Source organism: Capra hircus, chromosome 23 (assembly GCF_001704415.2).
Source record: "Capra hircus breed San Clemente chromosome 23, ASM170441v1, whole genome shotgun sequence".
NCBI classification, from domain to species: Eukaryota; Metazoa; Chordata; class Mammalia; order Artiodactyla; family Bovidae; genus Capra; species Capra hircus.
In genome coordinates this window covers 39,721,989-39,745,888 of record NC_030830.1, presented here as the reverse complement: position 1 = coordinate 39,745,888, position 23,900 = coordinate 39,721,989, and the positions used below count along the sequence as shown (strand labels likewise).

Genomic DNA, 23,900 nt, shown 5'->3' with positions numbered 1-23,900 from the left:
TAATGTTCCCTTAAGACTGACCATTTTTAAATTAACATGTGATGCAGTATTATTAACCAAAGTACAGATTTTATTTATTTTCCCAAGATTTTAAGCTAGTGTCCATTATTTGTCTTCATACCTTATTCAAGAGTCCATAGTGTATTTCATTACATGGAGTAGCTTCAGCTGCTGGCAACAAATGCTGGTAGATTTTCTTTTCATTCTTATTCTGTTAAAAATATTTTCTAATTTTCCTTGTTATGGCATCTTAGATACACCTATCATTTAAAAGTGGACATTTAATTTCCAAATACATGGGGTTTTTAAAGTAAAAACAAAAAAAACCCACATTCTTTGACATAGCAGAGAGTATTCTTTAAAAACAAAAAAGGCAGCTTTTGAGCAGAAACCCCATACACTGGCCATGGATTCAGGTGCCCTTAGACTGTACCTCCTCTTCTTTATATGTAGTCCTTTGGGAAAGTTATATTTGAATTATGAAGTTCTAGACCAGCCTCGCATGAAGTGTAACTCCCTATAGTTCGGGTCTGAGATGATGTTGATTTACGAGGAGAGGGCCCTCTCTCTATGACGAGCCATTCTCCTCTTTATCTCTCTGCTCTGAACTGAAGTAGGTGCTTGAATGAGAGAGATGCTGCCCTTTCTCGATAAACTTAGGATTCTTTTCCTAATGACGTTGATGAGAGGAGGTTGTTCAGTGGCCTCTGGGATTGCTGCTGCTGCTGCTACTAAGTCGCGTCAGTCGTGTCCGACTCTGTGCGACCCCATAGACGGCAGCCCACCAGGCTCCCCCATCCCTGGGATTCTCCAGGCAAGAACACTGGAGTGGGGTGCCATTTCCTTCTCCAATGCATGAAAGCAAAAAGTGAAAGTAAAGTCGCTCAGTCGTGTCCGACCCTCAGCGACCCCATGGACTGCAACCTACCAGGCTCCTCCATCCATGGGATTTTCCAGGCAAGAGTACTGGAGTGGCCTCTGGGATTAGATCAGGCTCATTCCTCAAAAAACCCAGGAAGCCGTTCTTGAAGTCCCTCCGGCAGCAGGACCATGTGCATTCTCAGTGAGCTGTTCAGAGCAGAGCGGGCTCTTGAGTCACCGAGAGGTTCGAGAAGACTGCTGCGGTGCTCCCAGCCCTCTCCATTTGGAGAGAGAGTGTGTGTGTAGCTGTTCGTCAGCTTCCCTTCCCCCTGCAGGCTCTATTTTCTGGATAGCTGAGCAGCAGACATTGCAGATTGTTGATGAGGATGTTTGCTTTGTAACATTAAGAAGGAACATCATCTCTTTAAGCCTGCCTCTTACCTAAATGCAGTTTTACTCCTCCTGGCTAACATGATGGTGATTGCTCTTACCTGGAGGAAGTATTTTAAAGAGGTTTGCTATTAACCAATATCCCTCAAAGTTGAAAAATCACACACTAAAGTCCTCTTCCTTGAAGAAATTTTCAGCCCCCATTCCTAATCCTGTCTTTGCTCACTTTTGCCTTGGAACACAGCTGCTTGGGTTTTTGAGCCACTGGAGTGTGCTGGCTTGTCCTGCTCACAGCCACCTCCCGCCTGGAGTGTCTGTTGATAGGTGGCACCCCGGCCCCTGTGCTTTGCATATCTGGCAGGCAGGTGGGTGGGGCAAGGGCTGGGCACAACCTTGAGCTCGAAGAAACTAATGTATCTAGGCAGTGGTTACAAGTACTTCACTGATTTATTAAAAACCATTAATGTTGCTCCAGTTGGAAGCTTGGGCAAGAGGGGTGATGACAGATGACCTGAAGGTTATCTTCTTCCGATAACTTCCTTTTGCGGCACCCAGAGGACAGATCCGAGTTGGTATAGTGTTGGGGCCCCTCAGGGCTGTGCATTGCATTGATATATTTCATCCATTTTATCATCACATTTTCTTTTCCTCTCCTTTTTATAGAATGCTCTTGAGATCAAAGAACTCAAAAAGTACGGCCCCTTTGACCCTTATATCAATGCCAAGGTGTGTACTTTGCTGCCAGGATTTCTCTGCATCATTTCTCCAAGCTGCACTTCCTGTTCGGTCCTATCTAGCTTCCACTCTTGTCTGCTCAGACTCTTCTACATCATCCTGACGTTTGTCCGCTTCTGCCCATCTGCTTCTGGCTTGCCTGGGAATGGGAAAACACAGCTTCAGTGGGTTTTGGTTTTGTTTTGAAGACCCATACCAAATTCTGGAAACGTTGGGTGTTTTTTCTGGAATGTCTGAAAAGCTTCCAAGTGGCAGAAATGGGGAAATAGAAGGGACCATATATAGGCATAATTTACTACCATAATTTCTAAAATCGTTTAAATTCAAAAAAGAAAAATGCAATTAAAAGATGTCAGAAAATGATTTAATTGTACTTCCTAGATTAATTTTTTTAAGTTTGCTTTTTATATTTCTTTTGAGATGGAACCTGATTCTCCGTAGCTCATGGTGAAGGTGTGGCCAAAGGGCATGGGTGACTCTGTTTCACCCTTAAAAGCTGCTGGTGTTGTTTCCCTCTCTTTCCTTTGAGTTTGCACCTGAATCTTTGCTTAAAGCTTCAGTCTCTTCTCCCTAGCCATAGCTTCTCTCTCTGCTTGGACACTCCCGGCTCTTAGAACAGCTCAGAAGTAGGAACTGAAGTTGCAAGGCCAGGCAGGGCACTGGCCTTGAGTCTCCCTCCCTGAGGCTGGGACAGATAACGGGCTGATGCAGTGATGAACATCCAGCCGCGGGCCTCTGCTGCCTCTGGAGGCAGAGCTGGTGGACTGGGCGATGATAGCCTCTCTTCTCTGCGCTCTCACCTGCTGTTTTTGACTCAAGTTTTTGTTCAGATGAGGTTTTTAATTTTGGCAACAGTCTGGAGTCCGGTTGAGTCGCTGCATTGTTCACATCAGCTCCCTTTCACTTGCTCTGAGTTCAGCAGCCGCTGGGAAGGGATACGTGAGGTCCTTCTGTGTGTTTCCAAATGCAAGGCAGATATTTCATGGTTTTCACTAAGAGACACTGATTTAGCAAATGAGTTCCCTATGGGCTGGACCGCAGCAGGCTCTATGGGAGATTGCCATCAGCTCTTGGGCCCTAATGGTGGAGAAGCAGTTTGATTTGGGTTGGTGAAACATGGTAGCTTTTGTTCTTGCCCACACTTTAAATTCTGTTTTCTAATCTTCCAGCGGGGAGGGTACTCTGTCCTCTTTTTATTGGAGATAGTGTGGCATAGTAGAAAACCCTCATTGATCAAGGTCTTTCTTTTCAAGTCAGATCCGAGTTTGAATTCTGTGGTGCCACTTACTGGTGTTGACTTGAACAAGTTACTTTATTTCTCCGAGCTTTAGTTTCCTCTTCTGTAAAATGGGGTTTACCATCTAATTGGCTGTATTATTGGAGTTCAAATAAGATCATGTACATGAAGTAAAAATATCTGATCAGTAGTAGTATTTGAGTTTCTGATTTTAAGAGGTATACATCATGTGGCATTTCTGAAAGGCCATTTTGAAATTTGTTCTTTGTTACTGGTGGGGGACACTTAAGACAACATTGCTCCATTGGTCTGTTCAAGGTTTTGTTTTGCAGGGAGGCACCTTGAAGTGATTGTTTCCCACTTGGTGGTTGGTTAGTTAGCTTATAAAGCTCTGATTAAAGGGTAAAACTTTGGTTCTTAAAAGCAGATTTTCCTATCCCTTGATTTTGCACACATAAAAGGAACTTAGTCTAAATGGAATAAGACCTTACTTCTCTCTTTGGAAGTAGTCTTCCCTCAGTATTCATGAGGATATTGGTCCTAGGACCTGTGAAGATACTGTACGCAAGTCCTTATAATAAGATGGTGCAGTGTTTGCATGTAACCTACTTCTGTCCTGTACACCTTAAATCCTCTCTAGATTACTTAAAATACCTAACAGTACAACATAATACGATAATATGCTGGATGAATAGTTGCCACATGGGGACTTTGCTAGCAATCCAGTGGCTAAGACTCTGCCTTTCCAATGCAAGGGGTGTGGGACAGTCCCTAGTTGGGGAGCAAAGATCCCATGTGCTGTGGGGTGTGGCTGAAAAAAGACTAGTTGCCATGTGGAAAATTAAAGTTTTGCTTCTTGGAACTTTCTGGACTCCTTCCCTGCCCTGAATATTTTTGACCCATGGTTGGTTGACTCCTCTGATGAAGAAGTCGTGGATGGGAGGGCCAACTCTGTTACCCTTTGCCTCTACCCCACCCACCAACCCCTCAAAGGCCAAAAGATGTAAACTCCATTAAAGGATAAAGCTGTTTGGGTTGTCCTAGAAATGCAGACTCTTTTCGGGCTGATAAGATTCTCACCTCCCTAGGTTTTATTCCTGACTCAGTGGGTTTTTATTGACTTGGTGTGTCTAAGAATTGTTTTTGCTAAAGTACATTTGTATGCTGAGTCCTGCAGGCACCTGTAGACACAAGAACTTGTAGATGCCCTTCCTGGGAGCAGAGGTAGGTTTCATGAGCTTTTATCTTCCTCTTCACTCTACAGAGCCTTTCCTGTTTTGGCAAGTCAACATAAACCAGTCCAAATGTATGTCATCCTTAGCAAAGGTGAAACTATTAAAATTGTTTACTTACTCCCATTTAAGACAATTTTGACTTAGTCTAAATAGCATAAGATGAGCAGTAGTCAAATTAATTTTATGGAAGATGTAGTTTTTTCCAGACACTTAAAAGTAATCCAGTTTTAGAGCTGGAAGAGATTTGGACGTTCTCTAGACCAGTGGTCTCCAGCAGTTCATCAGCTTGTCTGGCTGCATCAGAATCACCAGCAAGCTTTTATAACATTTTTTTATTTTGAAAAAATTTCTAGCCTTCAAAAAGTTGCAAGAATAATGCAGTGAACTGCGTCATACTCTTCTGCTAGATTCACCAGTTGGGGACACTGTGTGACATTGTGCATGCTTTTACCATCTTTCTTCTCCTGTGCACACTCTTGTGCTCTTGTGTGTATGTGTGGTGTGTGTGTGTATATATATGTGTGTGTAATATATGTAATTGTTGTAGTTGATGATGAATTATGTGAGATTCCCTGGGTTGGGAAGATCTCCTGGGGAAAGAAAATGGCAACCCACTCCAGTATTCTTGCCTGGAAAATCCCATGGATGGAGGAGCCTGGTAGGCTACAATGTATGGTGTCACAAAGAGTCGGACACGACTGAACGACTTCACTTCCAGCTTCCATTTGAGATTAAGTCATAGATTTCATGACCCTTTAATCCCAAATTCTTCAGCATATATCTCCTCTAAGAATAAGGGCATTCACTTGGTATAACCAGAATACAGTTATCAAATTCAGAAAATTCAGCATTGATACAATATGAAATCAGTGCCTGGATTTCACCAAGTGTCTCAATAATGTCCTTTAGAGCGATTTCTTTTTCTGGTCCAAGATACAGTCCAGGACCATACATAATCTGGAACAGTTATCCTCAGCCTGTTCTAGTCATTCGTGACATTGACATCTTTGGAGAGCACAGGCCAGTAGTTCTGCAGCCTGCCCCTCACTCTACGTTTGGCTGGTAGTTCCTCGTGCTCAGGTTCAGGCTGTACGCTCTTGGCAGTGGCACCACAGACTGATGTTCCGTCCTTCCTTTTAGTGCATCGCATCACAGGGCACATGCTGTCAGTTTGTTTTGCTCTTGACCGTCATGAATGATTGCCTGGTTAATTTGGTGTCTGCTAGGTTGGTAACCTGTTTAATAATAGTTTTCCTGGGCTTCACCCTCAAGGTGCTACCTTGGCAGTCCTGGGGTGGGGCTCAGTATTCGTTCCCTTTAAGCTTTCATGTAATTCTAAAACAAAGCTTATTTAAGAACCGCTGATCTAGGCTAACTTTCCACCAGAGCAGGATTTCTCTTTTCTCATCTAAAAAGTGGGCCTTATTTGTTTCTTTTCATAGTAAACACAATCACCCTTGGCAGCCTCCTTTTGGATTCTATTCATTTAGGGTTTTTGTGCTTGTTGATGTCTGTTTTCCTAAACCTTCCATCTGTTGGTCAGAGTAGTGCCTTAAGAGCTTTGCAGAATAAGTCTGACTCCTCTTCCACATGGTCCACATGATGAACTTTGTCCTCATGCTCTTCCTCTGTCTTCTAAACCTCCATAGACTCACTTCATCCTTTTGTTACAATGTGCGTATATTTCCAGGGCCTGTACCATCGTGAAACCTGGGAGCTATAGCCCCCAGTGTCTCTAACTTAGATCTGTCATCAGTGGACAAGAGTGCGGTTGGACGATGATCGAAGCACTGAGAGGTGATGGTTTTGAATCGTTCCCAGAGAGAAAAGGCCATGGAAATGTTTCTAGATGGTTTTCTGCTGCGTGTATTGTGTGTGTGTGTCAAACACATAAGTAATGGATTTATGCATTGAGTGGGATCTCCAGGTGTAAAGGGTACTGGGATTTTTTTAAGTAATGACCTAGCCAGGGAAAAATGAAAGTGGACCTCAAGATAAACAGGAATGGAGAGTTTGTGCAAAGCCTTTGAGGAAAATTTGGGTATTTCGTCTCAGTCCCCTTGCTCAGTCCAGATTTCCTGGGGTGTCCACCCAAGGTGTGGCTTGAAAGGTGTGAAAAAAAAAAGATTCCAGGTGGTTGGGAGTCTGTACCCTCCTTGGAGTCCCCCCTGCCCCTTTTTGTGGGTCCATGAATCCAAAACTTAGTGACTTCTTGCCCTGAAAATTGTCAGGCTCCAAGGGGAAGCGGTATGGCCTATGTTCAGTAGTCAAGATATGTGGTCACCACAGACATAAACTCAAGAGTACTGTCATTACCAGACCATTTCTGGCGAGACTGAAACGTAAACAAGATGCTTCCTACACTCTGAAAATAAACTGCAGAGTGGTGGTTAGGCCATTTTTAACATAGACAGGCAAGACAGCTTGCCTGGTGGGGATCAAGACTGTGCGTTTAGTGAGACAGCTTTGTGGTAGCTGCTTTAGTTCTGTAGAAACCCAGAGAAGGCTTTTTTCCCCCTCTGCTAGATAGTTCAGAGTTTTATGGTTCTTCAGGCCCTAATGACATGCTTTTTACAGATTATTCTGGTTGTTGAGAGACAACTTGGATATGAAAGAGACAGCAGTGTCTCCTTTAGAGTAAACGAGTTTTTCTGGCCTGGAGTTTTAATAAGAATAAGCTGAGTTTCTTGGCCCTTGCTGTCATGCTAATCTTGAGATATAAAACACAGAGAGTCTTCTTAAACTTCCTTGGGTCGCAGCTCTGCCCCAGGATCCCTGTACAGGAAGCTCCTGTGAGTTTTCATTGCTGTAGAGGTCCTTGCTTCTCGTTAGCATGTGAAGTGACAGCTCTTAAGTTTTATTCATGCCATAGCCTAATGAAATAGGTGCATGGGTGGCCTGAAGGGTATGTTTGACACGGGAGCCCCAAGGATTTACCTCTGGCCCAGCGTTTCTCCTGCTCTCTAGACTTGAGGGTTGACATGGACTTGGCCCCTTGGACACAACTGTATCACAGGAAACCACTGCTAACTGGCTATATTCTGTGGCCAGAGGAGTCTTGTCTGTACCTTCTCAGCGGCCGTTCTCCTAGAGCTGTGTTGGAGCTCAGTGCTCCTCCCTGTGTTTATCTGGGTGCATTTATTTTTGCATGTGGCTCCTGCTACCACTCTTTCTGTCCTTGTTTCATTTTTAAAAATTTCTTTGCTGTCATTCTGTCCCTTGGGGGCCCTGCTCCTAGTAGCTCTGGATCTTTCTGATACACTTGGAGTAGCTGGAAAAAATGATGCAGTCAAATGCCAGATCAAAAGCAGATGGATTTGCATGCATGTTTGGGTAACTCCTAGTTTATTACTTTGAATATATTAATAGATTTAAAGCTTTTATGGAAACATTTAATTTTTACTTTTTGACCACTGAAAGGTGCATAATATTGATCTGAAGTACACACACCCCTGGAAGCTTTGTTTCCCCCAAATGGCAGAAGTCTCCTGGGTAAATTCAGGAATCTCAAAATCCTGTGAGAGAGTTACCATTTTTGTTCGTGCCTCTGAAAAGGAGCGGTCATGGAAATTTCTGTCTACTCTAGTTATACGTTGTCAATAGTAGTAAAAGAAAGAGCAATGATTAACATTTTGCTTCCAGTGATCGACAAAGCACAAACTTGTCCTGTTTTATCTCAGGTTCTGCCTTTAGTCTGAAACAAAATTGGCATCAGAGGACCATGGAGCTGTGAATTTGAATTAATGGCAGTGTTCCAATCTTGAATATTTTGCACCTCTCACACAAAATATTCCAGTGTCTGATTGTGTCTTTCTTACCTAAGAAATCCTTCCCTGCACAGCTGCAGATCCTGCATGCAGTGGTGGGGCAGAATTCTGGAGCAGGCTCAGGGCAGCCTTTGGGTCCTACATTCCTCTGAGACTGCGCTCAGGCACCTCCGTCCCTTGGCAGTGGCTGTTGGCTGATATGTTGAAAGTGATTTGGGTGCTCTGCTCTGCTACTTTCATTGTTGGCCGATTGATTTGCATGTAAGGAGCTACGCAGATGACAAGCTCTTTCCAAAAAGCTTGTGTGCGAGGCAGTGGATGGTCAATAGATCCAAAATCAGGACCACGGGGTTGGCTCAATAGAAATTGTAAAACCAATCGAAGTTTAAAATGAGTCAATGGCAGTGATATCACGGGGGTTCATCTGTGCCAGGGCTGCTCCCCACGGCATGCCATGTTCCCAAGGTGGCTCTCCTTGCTGTCTGGAGATGCGTTCACATGGCATAGAGGAGACTGCAAGGGCCAAGGAGCCGGCTGCTCCCCTCTGGCGGTAACTGAGGCTGATCAGAGCAGTTGACCTTGCTGGCAGCAGAGTCTGTCTGGATTCTGACGTAGTTCTACTAGTCCCCGAGTATTGCTGCTATTTCTCTCATTTAAATTTCAATGGTTTTACATGTGATTATCCCAGTGTGTGCCCATCTGCCTGCTGGTCACCTTTCTGACGGTCATCCGCCTGTTAACTCTTTAGAACAACGACAACGAGACGGCCCTGCACTGCGCAGCTCAGTACGGCCACACTGAGGTGGTGAAGGTGCTCTTAGAGGAGCTGACTGACCCCACCATGCGCAACAACAAGTTCGAGACGCCTCTGGACCTGGCCGCACTCTACGGGAGGCTGGAGGTGGTGAAGATGCTCCTCAACGCACACCCTAACCTCCTGAGCTGCAACACTAAGAAGCACACCCCTCTGCACCTGGCAGCGAGGAACGGGCACAAAGCCGTGGTACAGGTCCTCCTGGACGCCGGCATGGATAGCAGCTACCAGGTAGCAGGGCGGGCGGCCCTCCCAGGCCCGGGGGCCTAGTCCTGTCGGAGAAGGCACGAGCTCCGTGCTGCTGGGCTGTGTTCCTGTTTAGCACGGCTCACATCACCTTGTCAGATGCTTCTAGCTGCTGACTCATTGTAACACGAAACTTTAGAGACAAACTCCTCCAGTGAGTCTGTTATTTTTCGTTTCTTTTCAGGGGTAATGCATGGCATTATACCCTGAAAAGATGCGCTTACGGACGCCCTCTTGAAATTAGAAAGCTTTCATTATCTTCCTCTGCCTGTGCTCCCGCTGCCACCATTCGCACCTCCAAAGTCCCGTCATCTTGGTGTTGCCGGCAGGACACAGCCTTCCCCTTTGCTGGTAGCTTTCTCCCTCAGGACGGCCATTCCTTAGGCTTGGCAGCCACCAGACCACAGTGGAAGTCATGGCATTTTCACCCCCTTGTCCTTTTCTTCTCCTCATTCGCTCCCCCCAGGAAGGTGGGGTTTGGGGGAGTGTCACCTGTGGTGGCTCCGAGGGTGACTGTGCAGTTACTCGTGTGTGGCCTCCTGGTGGCGCATCAAACACCCTCTACCAAGTGTGGGCCACGATTGTGGTTTCGGAATCCAGACCCGAAAAGTGGGAAAGATAATGACAGAGAACTTCGTGTGGTTTATTTTATTTTCCGTCCCTTCTCGTCTGTGTCCCGTTTGTCGTGTGAAGCCACGCCAAACCTGAGTCACTGTCTGATGACATCCTGCTCTGCGCTCTTGTTTGCTTTCCAGACGGAGAAGGGCAGTGCTTTGCATGAGGCTGCTTTGTTTGGCAAGACCGATGTGGTGCAAATCCTGCTGGCTGCAGGTGAGAGGTCGGCAGCGCTCTTGCCTGCACAGCATGCCTGGGTGGGGATCGCTCCCCGCTAGGATCTCCAGAGGGGGATTTTTGCCGGCTGCCGTTGAACCCAATGTGTATATCTCCACTGGTTGATTGCAAATGTATGAATTGTTCTTGAATAGCTGGATAAAATGGCTTTGGATGAAAATGTTGGTTGTGCCTCTTGGGAGCATTAGGTGTCCTGGAGTTTGACCCTCACTTGAAAATCCTCACTCCCCTGGTCCACCTGGTGTGCCTTTCTAGGAATTGATGTCAACATAAAGGATAACCGTGGACTGACCGCACTGGACACTGTCCGGGAGCTGCCGTCTCAGAAGAGCCAGCAGATAGCGGCACTTATCGAAGGTATGGGTCTGTCTCCCTGCCTGGCTGACCAGAGGACCAGCTGGGTGAACCAAGATGTTGGTATTTGGTACAGCTTTTTTTTTTTTGGTCTTTCCATGTAGATCACATGACTGGAAAAAGAAGTGCAAAAGAAGTAGACAAAACCCTTGCACCCCAGCCACCTCTCATCTCCAACCTGGACTCGATATCCCAGAAGTCTCAGGGTGAGTCAGCCCTTCTCTGCCTATAGGGGGGAGTCTCAGCTTGAAAAAGGTTGAATATTGAACGTTCTTTGGCAGAATGGAAAAACCTTCATGTAAATTATAATTTGGAGGATTGGGAGTACTTAATAACTTCATATTCAAATTCATTTTTTCCCAGCCACTGTATGAAGCTTTCTTGGGCAAAGCTTAGGCCTTAACTGTGGATGTAGTATTTCATACTTTATTCTCTGCTTTTAGAGTTGGCTTCATGAGAGCTGTCCTGGCATGTGTGACAGATAGGATGATCTCAGGATGAACTCAAATCTCAGTGGAAACTTTTTTTTTTTTTCCCCAACATACACTGTAGTGCCTTGAATATAGCTGGCCCATAGTAAATATTTGATGAGTGTCATCTGGTTGGTAGCTATATATATGGCAGGTTTTAGTAATGTATCATTTGTCCAACAAATGTGGTCTGGGTGCTAGCGTGGGCAGTCCAGCCTCTCCATCATTAGCCAGGATCCAGCTCTTCAGATTGATTGAGCAGCCCTTTTGGATCCTGGGTCTGATGGATGAGAAAGACAGAACATGGGCTGACACCTCCCCCAGATGCAGATCACAGTGAGGAAGGCTAGAGAAACAGAGCAAAGCCACATACTAAAAAAGGAAAGAGAATTTTCAGAGGACAGCAGAGATACAAGGGTTCAGGGCTTCCCAGCCTGTCTTTGCTGTGGAGTCCCTGTAACCCTCCCCAGTCACATTTTTTTTCTTGACCTCATAATCTGCTGGTAATGGGATTAGCAGTTCACTAAGCTCTTAGCTTTCAAGGATTTTACAGTTACAGTTTTGACTCTTTGCAAGTGACCCAGAGATCCCCGGTCTATAATCAGATCCCTGGTTACTTTGCAGACAGAGGCACACATTTGGATCCCAGGCACCCTGAGGTTTGTAGTTACCTAGCAAGTGAGTCTCAACAGCCACACAGCAGCCCCATCTCAGAGAGACTCCACCATCCTGTTTTGCTTGAGCACATGGAGGTTCCTGTTAAGAACATAAAGGAATTACTGAAGTTTTTTCAGTTGTACTTTGCTATATTTTCTGGTTTACGTTCATGCTGTCATGATATTGAGGTATTTCGAAATTTATAAGTCTTGGGAGATGTCCTTCACTGATGTCAAATGTTCCATCTTGAACTAGAGAAAATTTTGTTCAGTTCTCAGAGTATATAGTGCAAATGAAATTCTGTATTTAGTCTTGTCCATGGAGAGAGCTGTAATTTATTTTCCTGCTCTGGGTTAACGCTGGTCAAGTTCAGGTGACTGGAGAGGCTTTGGCTAGTTGCCCTGGTGGGAAGTCCGAGACTGACCTCCTCTCACCGATTCTTGCCTTCCCACTCCTCTTTAGGTGACCTGGAGAAAGCAGTGACTGAACTGATCATCGATTTTAACACCAACGCAGAAGAGGAGGGTCCCTATGAGGCGCTGTACAATGCTGTCTCCTGCCAGTCCCTGGATAGCACGGCCAGCGGACGCTCGTCCGACCGGGACTCTGTGAGCAGGGAGGCTGAGGCGGCCGGAGGGAAAGCTGCTGGAGTGAGGCCTGTATGTGGCCGGGGTTCCGTTGTCACCTCTGCTCTGCTGGGGAACGGGGGAAGGAAAGTGTGGCCCCCAGTGCCAGCTGCGTCTCGGAGGCCTAGGCCGCCTCCACCTATTCTCCTGGGGGCTCCCCCTCTGCCTTTCCCCCTCTTGCTTAGTTGGGTCTAACTATGCAGATCATGTTGAGGTATAATTTTAGTTTTTCAGTTTCAGTATAACCCGTTGGCATCTTTCTGTTACTCGGTTGTCCTTATAGCAAATTGAAGCATTTTATTTGTGTTAGGCTTAGCGCTACTTCTGTGTTTGGTGTCTTTGCTATGTATTGTTGTTTTCTTTCCAGAGAGCAGGTCCATCGATGGAAGAGCTTACTAAATAACTTCCTGTCTGCCCTGAGTACATGTTGACCTTCCATTTGCCCTTGAAAAGTTACCCACTGGATTTGGACAGAGTCTGTGTTCAGCAGGGTTGTAGCAAGGCTTAAGCAGATGCAGATATGTTAGCATATACCTTCCCATTTTTCCCATAGTTATAACCCTGCAGGCTTTGAAATGGTGGAAGGAGGACAACTCTGAATTTTTCCCTCAAAAGGTCAGGCTTCCCATCTGACTGGTTCTTTCTGTAGTACTTGCTTCTTCTAGCCTTGAACATTGTTCTCCAGACTCCTTACCCCGCTGTCTCCCCTGGGGCTTTGCTGTGAGTCTAGGCCTGAGTCAGTGGTCCCATGGCCCTTCCTCCCTGCTCTGGCAGTGCTGCAGTTTGAGGCTTTGAGCGCTGTGCTCCTCATAAACAGGCGCTGCTGTAATGGGATTCCAGTGATAGTCCCACCTTGGGGCATATTTTCAGGTGTATATTACATCTTCCTGTTGGAGAGGCTGGCCCTTCCCTTTGGTGGGAATCTGGCTTATGACCATTTTGATGATCCTTTGGCTGCCTGGTGATCCTTGGACTTTTCATTAGTGCCCTGGGAATGGCCAGATGGCTTTGGTGTTCTCTTTTGTTGGATTTCTGGCCCTGCCCTGTCCCAGCATTTCCACGTGGATTTTGGAAAGGCCTGCCGACCGCGTGGCAGCACCCCCAGAGTGGGTGTTACCAGGGAGTGTGATAAACTCCTTGTCGGTGGTGAAAGCAAGCTTGTGTGCCAGGCACCACTCACAAAGTGCTTCTGCAGACAGAGCTGGTTTGCTTTTGTTTGTTTTCTCACTTGTTTCACTGTTAGGTGCAAAGAGGCCAATCCAGCCTGTGGAAGAAGGCACTGCCATCTGTGGCACTTACCGGTGATGCCCATTAGAGGGAGCTGGAGGCTTTGCAAGAAGAACACAGGGTTGCTGAAGTCAGCTTTGAATGACCAAGTTCCTGTGGGCTCAGCCACTGACTTACATGGGCTCTTTGTTCATCCCACTCTAGGAATCTAGCCTCCTGTGGTCCTGCTAAGTAGAAACTGATGCATCTGGGGATGCCTCCTTTGCCAGTTTTATTTGAGGATGTTGTGGCTGTGCTGCCTTCCTGGCCCTTGATAATTAACTGTGGCCAAGGAACTGTTCCCTGTCTTGTAAACATAGCAGATAGTTATGTATGAGTAAGCTTTGTAGCCCCTCAGCCAAAGTTTTCATGGTAGAAAAGAGAGACTCATGCTTTTCTTTCCTTCCAGGGTCCCTGGTGATCACCACTTCCATAGAAACCTTTCAGACTGTTCTTTCTAGGCGTCTCTCGCCTTGAAGAGGCATCTAGCATGAGTCACTTTTATTATGCTTCATTCTGGTTTTCCTCGGTTATTGTGTCCCTTGGCTGGATAACTAGTGAGATTATGGGCCTGCTCCATTTGCCGTTCCCCTCCTTACAAGGTGTCACTGGGACCAGGTTTGTCCCTGTACTTCTGGAGCAAGGAGGGCGGGGAAAGTGGACTTAGTGGGAAATTCGACCTAAATAGCTTTACTTGGCTTGACCACGTTGGAGTTGTTGCCACTGGGCACCCATCTGGTGGCAGGGACTAGGGGAATGACCAGATTATCAAGATATAATACCAGCCAGAAAAGTGTGTTTAACAGAGGGATCACGGAGCTGAGTGCTAACTAACGCGGCAGCTCCTAAAATGGGAAAAGTGTCTTTCCTTACAGGTTTCTTGGAGGCTGTCACTTACTTCAACATTCACCTCCACCCAGATATTTAGAAATACTCTTGTTCTAGCAACACAGTGAACTAACCTACAAGCCAAGGAAGGGGACTGCAAGCCAGCTCCCTTCCCTGTAGGAACATGAGCTCTCAGGCATGAATAGGACTTTGGAATATGAAGACACTGAGAGTCCAGCAGGGACAGTGGCTCTTCGTCTTTCTTTCACCAAAGATCGTTCTGTGTGTTCCTGAAACTGTCTGCCGTGATCTTGATAATCTCTTCTTCAGTGAGTTTCTTGCCTAAGGGTAGAGACTAGTGAACTGAGGCCCACAAACAGCTGCCTGTTTTTGTGAATAAAGTTGTATTTAGAACATAACCACACCCACTCATTTACATGTCCTCTGTGGCTGCTTAGATGGCTGCATGGCAGAGCTGACCGCAAAGCCTAAAATATTTACTGTGTAGCCCTTTAAGAAAAAGCTGGCCAACCCCTGTGAGGGCAGATAACTGACAACTCTTCCTTTTTTTTAATGGGCTGAGATGAAATAGGATTTTCATATGCTAATGATACATAATAGTACTCACTGAAGAAAGTGACCAAGGACAAGAGACGAGTTCTGAGCTCTGCTAATAAATAGGAGTAGCATTAAGCTTGGTGGCTCAGATGGTGAAGAATCTGCCTATAATGCAGGAGACCTGGGTTTGAACCCGGCAGTAGGAAGATCCCCTGAGAAAGGAATGGCGACCCTCTCCAGTATTATTGCCTGGAGAATTCCATGGGCAGAAGAGCCTGGTGGGTGCAGTCCATGTGGTTGCAGAGAGGCAGACACGACTGAGCGACTAGCACTTTCACTTTGAGCAGGAATTGATGTTTTTGTCCTAGATTGCTTTCCTTGTTATTTCCCTAATAACTTTGGTTTGTTAGAATTCTGATGAGTTGGCTCTTTTGATTTACTGTTTGCTCTTCTCCAGTAGATTGGAAGTTGAGCCACTGGTTTTCCTACACTGGAGTTTGTGTATTGCTATCACGAAGGACATTTTCTGATGAGGCAGTTGTGTTTTTAGTGCTGATATTTCTCAGTATGGCCAAGGATATGACAGATGTGTTTGTAATCTCTGCTATAAAGATCAAAAAACAAAGCAACGGTAATTGAATTGTGTGTGTGTGTAGAGTTCTCCATCTGTTCAGATACTAAACCTTGAGTTTAGTCTGTCAGGGGAATTCTGTACATTATTCTTTTTTATTCCCAAAGGCAAAGATAAGAGTAAACCAGAAAAGTTAGGTTCTTGAAAGAAGAGATAGTAAAATACTTATTTTTCTTTTCTACAGAGAGAACGTCCTCCGCCTCCAGCAAAACCACCACCCGATGAAGAAGAAGAAGACCACATAGATAAGAAGTATTTTCCCTTGACAGCTTCTGAGGTAGAGAGTTGAGGATTTATTCCCATCACTGAAATATGATTTTTTGCTAAGTGCATCCAGTGTGTACTTGAAGACTTTGCTATCTCATTTTCTTTCCACCTCTTTGGATTAGTGAAATTCTGTTGTGTGTGTCAGTAATCCAGAGCAAGACCTTTCAAACTCACCCAAAAGTCCTAAGCAAGGAATTTTACCAGGGCTGTCTAGCAGGCAGGCCAGTTATTGATCTGCCATGCCACATGGAAAGCCAGACATCATCCACATTTTCTCCTGGTTCCATTAGGCTAAGCAGTCTCTCCTTTGGCCTTTGAACCTGTGTTGTCTTTTCGTACAAAGTATAGCATACCCTACCAATCACTGTTCTCTACACTGGATCAGATTAGCAACCTTTTAAAAAAAAAAATTATTTATGACTGCACTGGGTCTTCATTGCTGTGCACAGGCCTTCTCCGTTGCAGCAAGCAGGGACTGCTCTGTAGTTGCAGTGGGCGTGCTTCTCTTCGTAGTGGTTCCCTTGTTTCAGAGCATGGCCTCTAGGCGCGTGGGCTTCGGTAGTAGTGGCTCATGGCTCTAGAGCACAGGCTTAGTTGCCCTGTGGCATGTGGGATCGTCCCAGACCAGGGATTGAACATGTGTCCCATGCGTTGGCAGGCGGATTCTTTACCACTGAGCCACCAAGGAAGGCCCAGATGAGCAAGCTTTGCTTCTGACCCAAAGGTCTTGTTTCCGTTTTTGCATTTTCCATTTTCATTTCCCGTGAAGAATCTTGCACCAGGGCAAACATGGAAAATGTCATGAAAACTCAACTAGAGGAGAAATAGGAGTCAGGGGATAGGTAGGGGACATCAAAGGAGGCTATTTGAAAAGAATAGTTCACTTTTTAAACTAAGAAATGTTGTCATGGGCAAATAGTTCAATCTTCTAACTTAGGTATATGAAGAAAATCATATTTTCCTTAATCTTGCATCTTCTTAATGCTCCTTTAACACTTCCCACCATTCAGAGAACGCATTTATTGTTTATTCAAAATATTTTATAATTTCAATAGTCTTTTGTAGCTCATTCAGTGCCCTATTATTCTTTAACTTAAAAATCAGCTAACACACATTAATCAATTAAATCTCATTACTTAGTCACCAGAAGTCAGAGCTGACTTTTTTTTACTGCTATGGACCATCTAGTGAGACAGGTTCTTTTATTTAATATAAACAGCTGCAGCCATAAGGATGACTTCAGTTTAACAATGTGTATAAATACAAGGAAATCCTTTTAAGAATATAAAAATCAGTGGTGGAGGTAGGGGCTGATTTCCATACTAGATACAAATTCTGTCCTTATTTTTTTCTATCCCTTAATTACAAAATACATATTATTATGTCTCGATTAAGGGGTCTCTAGAATTACAGGCTCTAGGGTAATAATACATTGCCAGCAGATACACGTGCATGTAGTAAATCCCTACATGTTTTTATGTAGAGGTTCGCTTTATTACTCCCTTTTTACAAGGAGAAGCCTAGCAATAACAGAGCATCTTCAGTCAGGGCTGGGTCTCTGTAAATGCCTTATGCCGCCTCTTTAATAAGGACTTGGAGTAAAATTTCTGAAGTCCAGGTGTAAGGGGAAGACTCTTAAAGAAATGTTGGATGACCAGCACTTTCTCTTCTCCCAGGACCCTCTAGGGCATACAGTTTGGCAATAATAGTGTTATCAAGAAGTAGTAGGAGGAGAAATCTCCCTACAACTCTTCTGGGTTGGAGACTGTCTGAGATACATATTCCAATAGCCTGGAATTCTGGATCAGCTGGGCCACCATAGTCAACATTTGGAAGACCCTGAGAACCCTGGCTTTGCTTCCGAAGCAATGATTATAAATACATGAATACAGAGATGATGTGGTCTGGGTCATTATCCTTTTAATATCCAAGCAGATTCTGTTTACTGTAGTTTGAGTGGATAGATCTTCTCCAAAAGTGGACTTAAAAAAAATTTGGACTCTAGCCTTCACCATCTTCATTTCTTATATACTCAAAGCTTTAATACCCCAAACCTCATATCGTAGGAAGTGCACACTCTGCCCTGGTATTTGTTTCCCATTCCTGAGGTCTCAGATCATCCACGGAAGCCTTTAAGAGAAACTGAGTGTGCCTGGGTCCAGGAAAGCTGATCAGCGTAACAACCAGATCATGAAACTGCCTCAAAAAAATCAAACGTATACACACACATATATTCAGCTATTCAGATGTTTTCACCCCACCAAATGGGCTGCCAACTGCATCGGACTCAAGAGTGTTTTCTCTCTGCTTAGATGTGCTGAACATTCATGGGAAGCTGCAGCTGTTGTGATATCTCTCCCCAGAAAGCTGCCCACACCCGGGTGGGCCATTCCATGGTCATAGTTAGGTGCCGACTGGTAGTTGCTTTTCTCTGCAGCTAAAATGTCACTCTCCGTAGAGCAGGGAATACATTTTTGTTTTTTGTGGGGGTTTTTTGGTTGTTGTTTTTGATTTATTACAAGCCCTGGAAGGGGGAAAAAAGATTAAGGAGTAATTTATAAAAAGAGGAATCCTTTCTATTGAAAATCAGTTACTGCCTTATTCTCTGTGACACAAGGCTTCTTGAGTGGGAACTGGGAACACTTGCAGAAAGGCAGTTTATTGCTTTTTCATGAGATTTTAATCCCATAGCTGGCAGAGGCCAGGACCAAGAGGAAAAGATCACCCTACGATCGTGTGGGTCTTTACAGGGGACCCTCATTAGACATCTGAAGTGGGGAGACAGTTCCTAGTTGAGTGGAGAAACCATACTTCCCAGAAAAAAATAGAGGCCAACTCTAGAATCTGGAGGAGGGGTGAATTTTTTGGCCCTGGCTCTGCTGGAACCTCTCTGAGAACTGGGTTTTGTCATTCGCTGAAGGAATGAGCTGGAACCAGATGCTCCCTAGCTGTGGCTATAATGGTTCGGGCCCCTCCAGCTCTGCCATTGCTGGTTCTCTGCTTCCAGTTGTCCTGCACAGGAGCCAGGCAGGGAGTGAATGCAGGTCCAGTGGCCTGATTTTCCAGATGGAAGTCATCAGCCCTGTTCTGCTTGGGAAGAAAGGATATTATAGGCCAAGCACCCAGGCTGTCAAATACCTCGCAGAGAAGACTGCCTGGGGCTCTGTGAGGCAGACACAGACTGCGTGCAGAACACTCACAGAATCAGATTTCCAGGGCTCTGCCCAAGTGATGGCCCTGGGTGTGTAAAGTTGCAGAACACACATTCCTGTCTGTGAAGCCTGTGGTGTTAAGTTGACGCTGTCTGAACTGCTTCATGGCCCCTCTTTGTTCCTTTAATTGTGTTCCTATGATGAGGCGAAAGGAATAAAGTAATACAGGCAAATGGCTCCCTGTGATGAAATAGTTTTTAGCTGTCAGGTGGCCCTCATGAAGTGGAGGTGCCTGCTGCGCTCAGCAGAATTTTGGAGAGACTGTCATTGTCTTTGGAGTGGCAGCCTTGTTAGCAGACAGGAGCTGCAGTCTCTGGTTGAATCTGAGGCTGCTGGAATCTGTTATCTCATTAGGCTGTAACGCTGTGAGCTATGCCTCCAAGAAGCCAAATCCTGATGAATGACAAACCTGATTTGTTTCCAGTGAGCCGTGGGACATGTCAATAAAGGAGGAGGTTTCTGGGTGCACCAGAACGCCTGACTTGTAGGGTCCCCTTGTTTGTGAGATGGACTCGTGAATCCCTCTCACCCCCTCCTTCGTAATATATCCCTTGTTCCAGCCAAACTCCTCAATCAGAGATTTTGTGCTTTGGTTTGCTTTTGTAATAGCCAGTATTATATTTAATTTGCCTGTGAAACACATTGGATTCTTAGCACCGATGAGCCAGAATTATCCTCTATAGCAAGTATCTCCATCCTCTCTCTCAGTGCGACTGTAGCATGAACCGTCGTGTTTCTGGCTTGTGCTGAGACACTTGGCTCCTCTGGTACCATGACTGGTTGTGGCTACAGGCCCCCAGCTGACTTAAGCCGGTTGGCAGATGTCGGGGCCAGCTCTGGCCAGTCATTTCATCAGAGACACTTGGCTGCCTGGATTAGGGGTTTCTCAGGAGACAGAGCTGCTTTTTCTCCACTGAAATTCATCCTTGCCTCTCTTCAGAACAGAGATTGGTAGAATTGATTTAAGATTGTGTTCTCCTAAGTGTGTTAGGAAGCCAGCTTTGGGAAAATCCTCATCTATAACCCTGGGGCCTATGAAGAAGGGCTCACAAAAATAGAGGATTTACAGACAGCTTTGTTCCTAGTAAATGTATGTCAGTCAGGGTTAGTTAGAAATCATTTTGATCCCCTCTTGAGAAGAGGGGAAGGATTCCAGCCTTTGGGGTACTGTGTGAATGTATTAAATATTAGAAAAAAACGTGGAGAGAGAAGGCCTTATGATGCATGGTGACTAAAAACCACTCGGGAGGTGTTATCCACAGAAAAGAGATCACGCAGAGAGGGGCAAGGCAGGGGAGGGGAGGATCTTGGGTTTTTTTTATGGCATTTTGAAAGATGAAATGAGGGAAGGAAAGGGAAGTGTTTTAATCAAAGGCCATTGAGATTTGAGGCCCAGATGTGTAGCCAGGAGAGCAGTTGTAATTCCCTGTGACACTTGACTTACTTACCTTCTCTTCCCCTCCTCTCTTCCTCTCTGAAGAAAAAGGAGCTGATAGTCTCAAATTTATTTGACATAGCCTGTCTGGGTGTTAGCCCCCCGCCTGAGAAGTACGTGCTTTCTCTCTCAGGTCTTGGCCATGAGACCCTGGATTCAGGGGAGCGCAGCCAAGGAGGAGGATGAACACCCTTATGAGCTGCTGCTGACAGCAGAGACAAAGAAGCTGGTGTCCGTGGATGGAAAGACAAAAGGTAGAGCCCCCACCTCCTGGCACCCTCCTGGTAGAGCCACCCTCCTGGCAGAAACAGCTCCACAAGGGCCGAAGGAGACAATGGTGTTCCTTGGGCTGGGCGAGTTGGGTTTCAGGGCATTCTGGGTGGTGGGCGTATTATGGCCTTTCATTTTAATACCCCGGGCTGGAGTGGACTTGTCACCTTTGAGCATATGAAGCAAGGAAAAAGTCAGGTCAGACTAGGTGAGTGCCGAGGGAGGGAAGGCTGGCAGCCTTGTGGCCGAGATTGATTTGGGGTCTCAAATCACAAATCCTCAAGTTCCTGTGGTGGAAAAACAGGCCCAACAAGTCATTCCCCTTGGGTTCAGGCTGACGGCACAGACTCCGCTTTGAGGCCTGACCTCAGAGCAAGTCACTCCTGGGGAGGGGCCCGTGATTGGCTGCCACCAGTAACTGGAGTGCTCAGTTGCCTTGGCCTACTTTCATCGCCTCTGTGAAATCCAGCTTCCTCTGTGAGGGGTGAGGGCTGCAGGACTGAGAACGGGCCAGGCGGCGTGCTTGCAGTCCCCGCCGGAGTGAGTGTGCCCCGCTGGAGCGTTTGTGACGACCTCTGTCTCCTAAGGACGAGCAAGAAGGGTGGTGCGATTCCCACTGCCGTGGAGGAGCCCCCACGGCCCCTCGCAGCTCCCTGTAGCCCGCTGGCCTGGGGCCCTTCACAGGCGCTGTCAGTGCCTCCTTCCACCCTCTGGCAGCCGGGGGCGCAGGTAAGAGCGGGGGATGCAGTGGCGTCTTTGACAGTACCCTCTATGAGGCCTGTCAGGGTAGCGGTGGCTAAGAGAGCGTTGTGGATGTGTCTGATACTGCAGACCTGATTTTTAACAGTCCTGTGTAAAAGGTTTCTCCTTGAGTGCATAAAGTTTGGGTTATTTTCATAGTAGTTTTGTTTTGATTTGTTTTTATGGTTTCCATTTGGAGCTTTTCTTAAAAAAAAAAAAAAGTTATTCAGAAACAGTAAAATTCAGCCTTTTTGTATGCAGTTTTGTGAGTTTTGGCAAAGACAGTTGTTTGCTGCCCCACAGTTAAGATAAAGCATGGTTTCCTCACCAGAAGGTTCTGCATCCCTTTGTTGTCAGTCCTGCCCCTCCCTTACAGTCTCGGCTCCAGTGTCTGTCCCTATGATTTTTGCCTTTTCCAGAACATTGTATGAATGGGGTCTTGTAGTACATACCTACAAAAGGGTTCCCAGACCCAGTTCCTGTGTGTGTGTGTGTGTAGGTGTATAGGCTTCCCCACATCAAGAAGCAATTATCTAATGTCACTGGGGTCTCTGAGACTCCAACTTAAGAGGCTCAGTCCTATGAGACTGCCCTCTACTTCAGGTGCAGATCATAAGCCCAGGTCTCTGCATCTGACCAACTGGCTACACATTGGAGGCTCCAGTGACCCCCTCCAGCTCAGGATGCCAGTTCCAAGTCCAGGTTGTTACCTGGACTTCTGACTTGACTGGCTATAAATCAATGATTAAATGCCTTATGCCTCACAGAACTGAGGGAAACCCACATACTCACTAGATTACCAATTTATCATAAAAGGATATTAAAGGATACAAAGCAACAGCCACATGAAGGGGTACATAGGGCAAGGTCCCGGTGAATAGAGCTTCTGTCCTCCTCGAGCTTGGGCCCCGGCCTGCTGGCATGCAGAAGTGTTCTGGTTTCCCTAGCATGGAAGCTGTTAGAAAAAGTGGGACCGACTGAAAAGCTGTCTTTTTTGATTTTAATAGAGGCTTCATTGCCCAGTCTTGATTAACTGAATCATCCTCCAATGGCATTGATTGAACCTCAGACCCCTTCTCCCTTCCTCAAGAAATCAGGGGATGGGACCAAACATTCAACCCTCTAATCACATGACTGACTACCCTGACAACCATCCCCCACCCTGGGGTAGGATCCAGAAGTCACCTTCATTAATATCTTAATCAGAAAATTCCTTTTGTTTTGGAAGATGTGGGCTAGGAACTATGAATAAAAGCCAAATATAGCTGAGAAATACATTTTGGTCATCTGAATGACCAAGTATATATTTCTTATAAATCACAATATTCCAGTACCCTTTTGAGTCTGGCCCTTTCACTTACCATAATTCATTGGGACTCATCCTTGTTGTTGCATGTATTAGTAACCTGTTCCTTTTCATTTCTGAGTAGTATTCCATTGAATGGATGTACAACAATTTATCCATTCTGTGGTTGAGGGCCATTTGGGCCATTTTCAGTTTTTGGCAGTTGCAAATAAAGTTACTGTAAACATTTGCATACAGGCATTTCTGTGAACATAGTTTTCATTTCTCTGAGGTAAACACTAGAAATAAAACTGCTAGGTGCTTTATAAATATATGCTTAGGTTTATAAGGAAATGCCAAACCATTTTCCAGAATGGTTCTACCATTTTACGTCCCATCAGAGTTATAATTGCTATGTATGTTCTCTGGAATTTAATATTTTCAGTTTTTAAAAATTTTAGCCATTCAAATAGGTATGTAGTGATATTTCACTCTGGTTTTAATTTACATTTTCCTAATGTCTAATGGTATTGAACATCTATTAATGAGATTCTTTGGCATCCTTGTATCTAATGAATGGTCTGTTCGGATCTTCTGCTCATTAAAAAAAGTTAGGTTGTTTCTTATTATTAAGTTGTAAGGATTTTTAAATATATTTTGGATTTAAATTCTTTATGAGATATCTTATTTTCTCCTAGTCTGTAATTTGTCTTTTTATCCCCTTAACAGTGTCTTTTGAAGAACAAAAGTTTCTTGATTTTGATAAAATTCAAGTTTACCTTTTTTTTTTTTCTTTAAGTATAAGGTCACTAATGTTTTTTTCTGTATTTTCTTCTAGAAATGTTACAGCTTTTGGTATACATTTAGACCTAGAATTTATTTTTTTCTTAACATTTTTTGACTGAAGTATAGTTGATTTACAGTGTTGTGTCAGTCTTTGCTGTGAGCAAAGTGACTCAGTTATACATATATATATATGCATTCTTTTTTAATGTAAGACTATTATGGTTTATCATAGGATGTTGAATACAGTTCCCTGAGGTGTACATTAGGACCTTGTTGCTTATCCATTCTAAATGTAATAGTTGGCATCTGTCTACCCCAAACTCCCAGTTGACCCCTTGCCTCCCCTGCTCTCTCTTGGCGACTGCAAGTCTCTTCTG

At 45.1% G+C, this 23,900-nt stretch overlaps 1 protein-coding gene across 8 annotated transcripts in view; it reads left to right on the top strand.

The window, feature by feature from the left end:
- The window catches only part of ANKS1A (ankyrin repeat and sterile alpha motif domain containing 1A), a 168,629-nt gene that overhangs the window by 73,270 nt on the left and 71,459 nt on the right, over positions 1 to 23,900 (top strand). For 5 of the 8 annotated variants that reach the window (XM_018038708.1, XM_018038702.1, XM_018038703.1 and 2 more), the window contains exons 4-11: positions 1,915 to 1,977; positions 8,974 to 9,270; positions 10,041 to 10,116; positions 10,393 to 10,494; positions 10,596 to 10,697; positions 12,081 to 12,277; positions 15,712 to 15,804; positions 20,575 to 20,695. In XM_018038708.1, the coding sequence (XP_017894197.1) occupies positions 1,915 to 1,977; positions 8,974 to 9,270; positions 10,041 to 10,116; positions 10,393 to 10,494; positions 10,596 to 10,697; positions 12,081 to 12,277; positions 15,712 to 15,804; positions 20,575 to 20,695 (1,051 nt within the window). The remainder of the gene's footprint in view (positions 1 to 1,914; positions 1,978 to 8,973; positions 9,271 to 10,040; positions 10,117 to 10,392; positions 10,495 to 10,595; positions 10,698 to 12,080; positions 12,278 to 15,711; positions 15,805 to 20,574; positions 20,696 to 23,900) is intronic. The other 3 variants (XM_018038709.1, XM_018038707.1, XM_018038704.1) reach the window with 1 other exon arrangement.